The sequence below is a fragment of the Corylus avellana genome, chromosome ca1, assembly GCF_901000735.1.
Source record: "Corylus avellana chromosome ca1, CavTom2PMs-1.0".
In the NCBI taxonomy this organism is placed as follows: Eukaryota; Viridiplantae; Streptophyta; class Magnoliopsida; order Fagales; family Betulaceae; genus Corylus; species Corylus avellana.
Genome location: NC_081541.1, coordinates 41,756,246 through 41,765,054, shown reverse-complemented (window position 1 = coordinate 41,765,054; position 8,809 = coordinate 41,756,246). Strand labels below are relative to the sequence as shown.

Genomic DNA, 8,809 nt, shown 5'->3' with positions numbered 1-8,809 from the left:
AACTTTGGAAAGGAAGCTCGAGAGGCTGCTTGGGCAGCAAAGTTATATTTTTCAAACACATTCCCAAATAAATGGAGAAAGAGTGGCCACTCCTATTGTATTGACTTTTATTTCGTCTTCTTAACAAACAGATGGAAAAAAAATTTTTGGACAATGCTTTCGAGAAAAGAAGTGCTAGGCAGACTCACTTTCACACTCTATGTCATGGTACCAAAAATCGATCGTCATTAAAAGTTAAATGAATCATTATAAAACTTTGGATGAATGATACTTTTTAGAGCATGTTTATGATTTTGTTTGAAAAATAAGGTCTTTTAAGTTAAAATGCGTTTTTCTTTTAAAAAAAAATTTCATTTTTAAGCTTTTGTCCAAAGCGCGTTTTGGTCATTTTTAACCCTTAAAAATACTTTCAAATTTTTTTTATCAAACGAGTTTTTTTTTTTTTTTTTTTTTTTTTTTTCCAAACGAACTTTTAAAATGTTAAAACCAATTTTAGATCAATAAAATGCACACACCCAAACATACACTTGATGCTACATTAAAATTAAAAAAAAAAAAAATGAGGAAAAAAAAAAGTGTACGTGTTGCAGTTATTCGAAAAAGATAGATAACGACTTTAAAAAATAATAATAATAAAAAATAAAAAATTGATAGATAACGTAGAAGCCATCCGTGGCCAAACAACTAAAGATAAGAAAAACACAGAGGACAGAAATTTCTGTCCAGAGGGAAATAAAACAAACAGGAAAGGAATAGGTAATTTCATCATGGTCCATGGACGTTGCTTTAGAAAAAGAGAGATAACATTCAATGATAAATCCCCACCAACTTTCTTCAGAAAAAAAAAAAGTCCGCATCAACTTTCGTTGCCCAACAATTAAAGGTGATTGAAACTTCACAGCAAAAGTCTTTTGCATTTAAGCATGCACATGGGAGAGAAGCCAGCAATGTCCCGACAAACAGCCAATGTTCGTCAAAGCAATTAGAAATTATTGGAGTGAGAAGTTTTGAGACTACTCATCAAGCTTTCACACAGGAGACACCAATTACTTTCTGCTTTCAGTGCTTGGCTACCCTCAACCCTTGCATCGTTTTTCTTGATTCCTGAAGAAAACAATGGCGGAAGCCCTCCTTTCTGCGTTCCTTGGAGTCCTCTTTGACCGTCTCTCGTCTCGGGAGTTGCTCAACTTTGCTCGCCGAGAGGGACTTGAGAAAAAGATGGATAAGTGGAGCAAAATGCTGTCAAGAATTGAGGCTGTGCTTGCTGATGCAGAGGAGAAGCGAGATAATGGCGTGGCAGTGAAGAAGTGGCTAGATGATCTCAGAGACTTGGCTTACGATGTGGATGACATCCTCGATGAGTTCGCCACCAAAGCTTTGCAACAGAAACTGACGGGAGGAAATCAGGCCAGCACAAGTAAGGTACGGAACTTCATCCCTGCTTGTTGTACTGGTTTCAAGATCAACAATAGGCTGGGGTCAGAGATAGAGGAGATCACTGATCGATTCAACGAGATGGTGAAGCAAAAAGATGATCTGAAATTGTGTGAAAATGTTGATAGGAGGTCACGCAGAACAAGAGAGACACTGGCGCCAACTTCCGTAGTGACCAAAGCTAATGTTTATGGGAGGGAAAAAGATAAAGAGGCTATACTTGAATTTCTGGTGGGTGAAAAATGTAGGGATGCTCAACTCTCTGTTATTCCTATAATTGGTATGGGGGGCATAGGAAAGACAACTCTTGCCCAGCTTGTGTACAATGATGAAAAAGTGCAGAGCTTTTTTGATATGAAGGCATGGGCTTGTGTTTCTGAAGATTTTGATGCTGTTAGGGTGACAAAAACAATTTTAGAATCTCTCACCTCTGAAAACTGTGAGGGTAAGGATCTAAATTGGTTGCAAAACAAACTAAAGGAGAATCTGAAGGGGAAGAAGTTTTTAGTCGTTCTAGATGATCTTTGGAATGAAAACTACCATGACTGGAGTATCTTACGTGCTCCTTTCGAAGAAGGGGCATCGGGAAGTGCAATTGTCATCACAACTCGCAATGTGGGAGTTTCATCAAAGACGGGTACCATTCCAGCTGCTTACTCTCTCAAAGAGTTGTCAAATGATGTTTGCTTGTCTATATTGGCCCATCATGCATTGGGAACAAAAGACTTCAGTGCACATCTAAACCTAAAAGATATTGGTGAGGGAATAGTTGGAAGGTGTAAGGGCTCCCCTTTGGCAGCGAAAGTACTTGGAGGTGTCTTACGCAATAAAATGGAACCTGATGAGTGGGAAGATGTATTGAAGAGCAAGATATGGGATTTACCAGAAGTGGGAAGTGAAATTGCACCGGCTCTTATGTTGAGCTATCATAATCTCCCTTCACATTTAAAAAGGTGCTTTATGTATTGCTCTGTACTTCCCAAGGACTTTGAATTTGGGGAGAAACAATTGGTTCTACTATGGATGGCAGAAGGTTTACTTCAGCCACGAGATGGGGGAAAGCAAATGGAAGATTTGGGTAGCGAGTATTTTAACAATTTGCTGTCGAGGTCATTTTTCCAACAATCATTCAAGGATGAATCAAGGTTTCTTATGCATGACCTCATCAACGATTTGGCTGAAAAGGTTGCAGGAGATATATGCTTTAAAATGGAGGATAGAATTGGGGGTAATAATGGAAGGAAACCTTCTACAAAGGCTCGACATTCGTCTTACCTAGGTGGTCAATATGATGGCATTCAAAAGTTTGAGATTTTTAATGATCTCACATGTTTACGAACCTTCCTACCTTTTTTGCTTCCATATCCAGGCGATTGTTACTTGACTAGTAATGTTCCTCTTAAATTGTTGCCAAAATTACAGCGCTTAAGGGTGCTCTCTTTAAGTGGATACCGCATATTTGAGCTACCAGAGTCAATTGGTGATCTCAAGCATATACGATTCCTTGACCTTTCTTACACCGATATTAGAAGCTTGCCACATTCAGTAGCCACTCTCTACAATTTACAGACAATGATATTGGAGCATTGTTTTTATTTAGAGAAACTGCCTTCAACATTTGGTAACCTAGTCAATTTGCGACATCTCAACATTCGAGGAGCAAATGCGTTGGAAGCAATGCCTCCGCAAATGGGTAAATTAACTAGTCTCCAGTCACTATCTAATCTAATTATTGGAAAAGGTAGTTGTTCCGAGGTAAAGGAGTTGGGGCCTTTGTTGCATCTTCGAGAGGCGCTTTGCATTTTAGGATTGGAAAATGTGATTAATCATGAGGATGCGAGGGATGCTAGGTTAATTGAAAAACACAATCTCCATGGGTTGTCGTTGGAATGGAGTGGAAACATAGATGAGTCACAAGATAGAAGAAGTGAATTAAAGGTACTTAACATGCTACAACCTCACAAGGGTTTGAAAGAGCTCACTGTCAGACACTATGGTGGTGTAGAATTTCCAACTTGGTTAAGAGTTCCCTCATTTTGTAATATGATAGTCTTGAAGATTGAAAGTTGTGCAAAGTGCACAACCTTGCCAGTAGTGGGCCAATTACCGTCACTCAAAAACCTTTTTATCTACGAATATTGGAAGTGAGTTTTACGGGGATGGTTGCTCACAACCATTTAGATTATTGGAGACTTTGCATTTTGAGAATATGCAGCAATGGGAGAACTGGATTCCTTGTGAAGAATTCCCAAAACTACTTGAGCTTTCTTTTATAAGGTGTCCCAAGCTTGTCGACAAGTTACCAAACCAGCTTCCTTTGTTACAAAACATTGTGATAAATGAATGTAGGCAATTGGTGGTTTCAATTTCATGCTTTCCAGAGCTATGCAAATTAAAAATTGAGGGATCGGAAGGGGTGGTGCATAGAGGCAAGGTTGACTTCGGTTCACTACGCTTCTTGTCTCTTTCAACAATTTCAGATTTCACATGTCAAATAGAAGGGTTTATCATGGAAGGGCTGACAAACGTGGAAGATTTGAGAATTGAAACTTGTGAGGAGCTTACGCCTTTGTGGTCAAATGATGTGGGATTACTACAACATCTCCCATGTCTTCGTCTTTTGAATATTTCTAATTGTTCCAAACTTGTTTCTTTGGTGGCAAAAGAAGTGGAAGAGCAGCTACATTTGGGTTGGCCATCCAAACTCAAAGAAATCAAGATATATGATTGCGAGGTCCTAGAATGTTTACCCAAGGCAATGATGCACAACAACACATGTGTTGAGTATATTCGTATCACTAACTGTCCTTCCCTTACGTACTTTGCAGTAGACCAACTACCTCCAATGCTAAAGCGGCTATATATAAAAGGTTGTAATATGCTGATTTCGTTGGATGGGGATGATGTCAACAATTGTGGCAGCAGCACATCTCTTCTTGAGCACTTGACAATTAGTAATTGTCCATCGCTCAAATCATTAACACCAAGCAGAGAATTACCTACAACACTTAAATCCCTCTCTATTGAGAATTGTAAGAATCTGGAGTCGATAGCGAAGAGCTTCCATCACAACTCGTCTCTTGAAGTGATTTATATCGAATCTTGTGAGAATCTTAAATCCTTACCCATGGGCATACACAACCTCAACCATCTGGATAGGATTATTATTTCCAAATGTCAAACTCTTGTTTCCTTCCCAGACAAAGGGTTGCTCCCTGCCAACCTGAGATCACTTTGGATTGCCGAATGTGAGAAAATGCAGGTCTTGCCCAACTGCATACAAAACCTCACCTCTCTTCAAGAATTGAGGATAATAAAATGTCCAAGCATTAATGTATCCTTTTCGGAAGTAGGTTTTCCCACCAACCTAACATCACTTTCTATCGATGATATGGCGTCGTTTAATGAGGCCTTTTTTGAGTGGGGATTGTACAAGCTTACCTCTCTTAAACAACTTGACATTTCCGGTCACTCTTCGCATCTGGTGTCCTTCCCAGTGATGATGCTACCTGCCTCTCTAACCGTCCTCATCATCAGAGACTTCCTGAATTTGAAATGCTTATCTTCCAAAGGCTTTCAAAACCTTGCCTCTCTTCTATTTTTGTTTATCGAGAATTGTGAAAAGCTCACGTCCTTCCCAGAGGATGGCTTCTCTCCCTCATTCCTGCAGCTTTATATCAGGAGATGTCCTCTGCTAGAAAAACGTTGCAAGAAAGATCGAGGACCAGAGTGGTTCAAGATAGCCCACGTCCCTCGCGTTGAAATTGATGGGAGATCAATTTATGAACCAGAATAGGAGAATCTGTGAATCCGAGTTTTGTTTGATGCAAGTAAAGTTCCAAGAAATAAATTCGAAGGTCAGTTTATTGTTACATCATTTCTTTTTGCATCTCCTAATGGGAGAATCACAGACTGCCTCTCTTCTTCCCAACAACACTTGATTCTCTGTTTTTTTTGGTCTAAATGTTGGCGTTGGGTTTGCTAAACGTTTCTATTCTTGTTTGGTTTCCACAGCAAGATGATAGGTGTTTGTTAAAATGCCCAAGCGACCACATGGAGGTCTTCGAATATTGAGTTTTTCATTACTATTTGACCAATCACTGGGACCGTCCAAAACCAGGTACGTACCTAGATATTGATCCTTTGATAAGCTCGGAATTCATATTGTGACCGCAGACAATTCCATATTATGGACCATTTATGATATTCAGTAATTGGATTGGTCATGTTCATTCCTTTAATTTTCTAGGAGAAGATGTAGATGGGATTATCTTAACGTTGTATTCCGGATTATGAATATAAAGAGGTATGTCTCACTGCTCATTCAATTTTTGATAATTTCTAAGAAAGTTTTGCATCCAATTAGATATATAAATTATTAAATTCTATTTTAATTGACATAGAAAAATAATTATTCTTTATTGTTGATTCTCGTCAAGACAGTAGTTCGAGTATGAAGTTTTGCTCTATAGGTACCAGTACGTATCTAATGAATATTTCTTCATCTTTGATCCTTGCAGATGGTTCAAAAGGCTGGTGCAAATTGTTACAACTTTCTCCATCTGTGTATTCCTGTATATTTAGAGGTGTGTTTTGAAACAATGGTTGCCAATTTTGTTTTGTTTTTCTTCTCCTTTTTTGTTCTTTTCCTCTGTGTTGTTTTCTCAGTGAGCAAAGGATGCATTTTTTGGTTGAATTTTTTTTGTGAGTGGCTTTACAATGTTGAATATTCTAACTTCGTTAATGTAATGAGACATTTAGCTGGGTTTTTGCCGAGTTGGATTTGCATTTTGTTATTCAATAACATGACATTTTCTATTATTGAATATGAATAGTCCGATCAAAACTCACTGGATGCGTAGAGATATCCTGACCATCCATAACAGAATGCAAGCCAAACACATTTGCCCTGAAGAGTCAGGCATATCTCCCACTTTGTAGTATAACTATGTAGGCCTTTATGGTAGATTTTTAATGTTCTCTACTATTTTTGTTGCTCTCTATCCTTTTTTGTGTGGAAAGGTAATACACCGGTTTATTTGTTTGTGGTAATCTAAAGGCAAGTTTGGTTGGTTTTTGGGGTTATTAATGTTTTTTTGTTGTTTTTTTTCCCCCCCTATTGCTATGGCCTGCAATTTGCGCTGTTTTGATGGTTTCGGCAGATCAACCAATGTGTTGGTTTTCTGGTCCTGTGTCGAATTGTAAGGGTGTGTGTCTTTAGCTATCCCTTGCGTTAAAATTGACGAGAGATCAATTTATGAACCAGAATAGGAGAATCCATGAATCTGAGTTTTGTTTGATGCAAGTAAAGTTTCAAGAAATAAATTCAAAAGTCAGTTTATTGTTAAACATCATTTCTTTTTGCATCTCCTAATGGGAGAATCACAGATTGCCTTTCTTCTTCCCAACAACACTTGATTCTGTCTTTTTTTTTTGGTCTAAATGTTGGCGTTGGGTTCACTGAACGTTTCTATTCTTGTTTGGTTTCCACGGCAAGATGATAGGTGTTTGTTAAAATGTCCAAGCGACCACGTAGCGAGAGAAGGCCTTCGAGTATTTAGTGATTCATTACTATTTGACATATTGCTGGTCATATGGATTTGACTAATAACTAGGACCCTCAAAAAACAGGTACGTAACTAGATATTGATCCTTTGATAAGGTCGGAATTCATATTGTGACTGCAGACAATTCCATATTATGGACCCTTTATCATATTCAGTAATTGGATTGGTCATGTTCATTCATTTAATTTTCTAGGAGAAGAAGTAGATGGGATTATCTTAAGGTTGTATCTCCATGAACAAACTGATCTGGATTATGAATATGAAGAGGTATGTCTTACTGCTCAATCAATTTTTGATAATTGCTAAGAAAGTTTTGCATCCAAATAGATACAGAAATTATTAAATTCTATTTTAACTGATAGAGAAAATAATGATTCTTTATTGTTGAATCACGTTAAGACTGTAGTTTGAGTACAAAGTTTTGCTCTATAGGTAAATCTCTAATGAATATTTCTCCTCCTAATGAAATACCCATGTGAAGTGTTGTTTGTTTTTCCCTTGGTCTTTCCTAAAACTAGTTATGACCTTTTTCAACTTTGCTGGTTATTGCTCATACGCAAAAATATATATATATACTTATGCAAATTGTTTTTCAACTTTGAGTTGTTCTGCAGGATTGGTCACTGAGGACACTTGGTCTCTGTCTGGACACAATGAAAAAAATGGGATCACTTCTTATAGACTCATTGAGAATGATTATAATCTAGTTCATTGCCTATTAGAGAAGTAGAAGCCATTCTGGTGCGATCCTCACAGACAGAAAGATTGCAATCAATTTGATAATGATCGAGTGACATTGCTTCTTTGGCCTGAACCAAGGAATCCTTTAGATATGATGTAAAATGGATTTTGGTCTACCGTTGATAAGAGATCTCTCTATGAACAATATGAAGAGTTTGAAGACGGGGAACGAACAAATGCAGTATCCCCATGAATGAACTGATCATGATTATTTAATATAAAGTGGTATGTCTCACTACTCATCCAATTTTTATAATTTCTAAGAAATTTGTGCATCCAAATGGATATAGAAAATTTTAAATTCTTCTTTAATTGATTGAGAAAATAATTATTCTTTGTTGTTGATTCTCGTTAAGAACAAAGAATATTTCTCCGTCTTTGATGCTTGCAGATGGTTCAAACTTCAACAGGCTGGTGCAAATTGTTACAACGCTCTAAGTGCTACCTGAAATACCTATGTGGAAGTGCAGTTTGTTTTTCTCTTGCTAATGGTATTGTTTACTCTCTTTTTAAGAGAGAACCAAAAGATGCATATTAATGAACAATTTTTCTGGTGAAATGTCTTTTTGTGAGCTAGTTTTACAATGTTTCTCTATATAATAAACAAAGGGCTTACTCATCTTTACTTCAAAGAAGAAATGCCATGAAATCTTTGAATTATATTGTTCAAATCAAAAGAACTACTTTTTATTTGCTTGCAAATACTTTTGGAGAGGGTTAAATGGATGAGACCAAATAGATAATGTATGAGTATGGGATTGTTAGAAAATAAAAAAGCTTAGGATATTCGTCATTATGCATGCATCTTTTGATAATCAAGGACTATTCTGTATGTCATAATTGGAGAATTTAATTGAAGCTCACCAATACTCCAAGAGACACTAATTTAATTGGTATCCAATATTTTAGGAGAAATGCTATAGTTACCAAATCTTTTACTAAAAAATAAGTACTATAACGATGTGAAGCTTATTTATTAGTACTCGTAACATTTTTTTTTAGTAATTGTTTTGATCATCTCCAATTAATAAGCTCTACATCATTTTGGTTATCCATCTCTTGGTAAA

The 8,809-nt window shown here is 37.0% G+C and overlaps 2 protein-coding genes across 3 annotated transcripts; both read left to right on the top strand.

Annotated features, from left to right (window-relative positions):
* The first annotated feature begins 856 nt into the window (after positions 1–856).
* LOC132172485 (putative disease resistance RPP13-like protein 1) lies at positions 857–3,582 on the top strand. Its single transcript, XM_059584000.1, has one exon. It carries the CDS (start codon positions 1,117–1,119, stop codon positions 3,580–3,582), a length of 2,466 nt encoding a protein of 821 aa, XP_059439983.1. The 5' UTR covers positions 857–1,116.
* Positions 3,583–3,755: 173 nt separating this feature from the next.
* LOC132185813 (disease resistance protein RPP5-like) lies at positions 3,756–8,314 on the top strand. 2 transcript variants are annotated; one of them, XM_059599608.1, is made up of 7 exons: positions 3,756–5,291; positions 5,449–5,554; positions 5,684–5,740; positions 5,955–6,020; positions 6,597–7,065; positions 7,195–7,268; positions 7,616–7,967. In XM_059599608.1, exon 1 carries the CDS (start codon positions 3,944–3,946, stop codon positions 5,228–5,230), a length of 1,287 nt encoding a protein of 428 aa, XP_059455591.1. In that variant the 5' UTR covers positions 3,756–3,943; the 3' UTR covers positions 5,231–5,291; positions 5,449–5,554; positions 5,684–5,740; positions 5,955–6,020; positions 6,597–7,065; positions 7,195–7,268; positions 7,616–7,967. The 2 variants fall into 2 exon arrangements, 1 of the variants encoding a protein (XP_059455591.1); XR_009440645.1 differs by lacking the exons at positions 3,756–5,291; positions 5,449–5,554 and adding an exon at positions 8,134–8,314 and having other exon boundaries at positions 5,601–5,740.
* Positions 8,315–8,809: the final 495 nt, after the last annotated feature.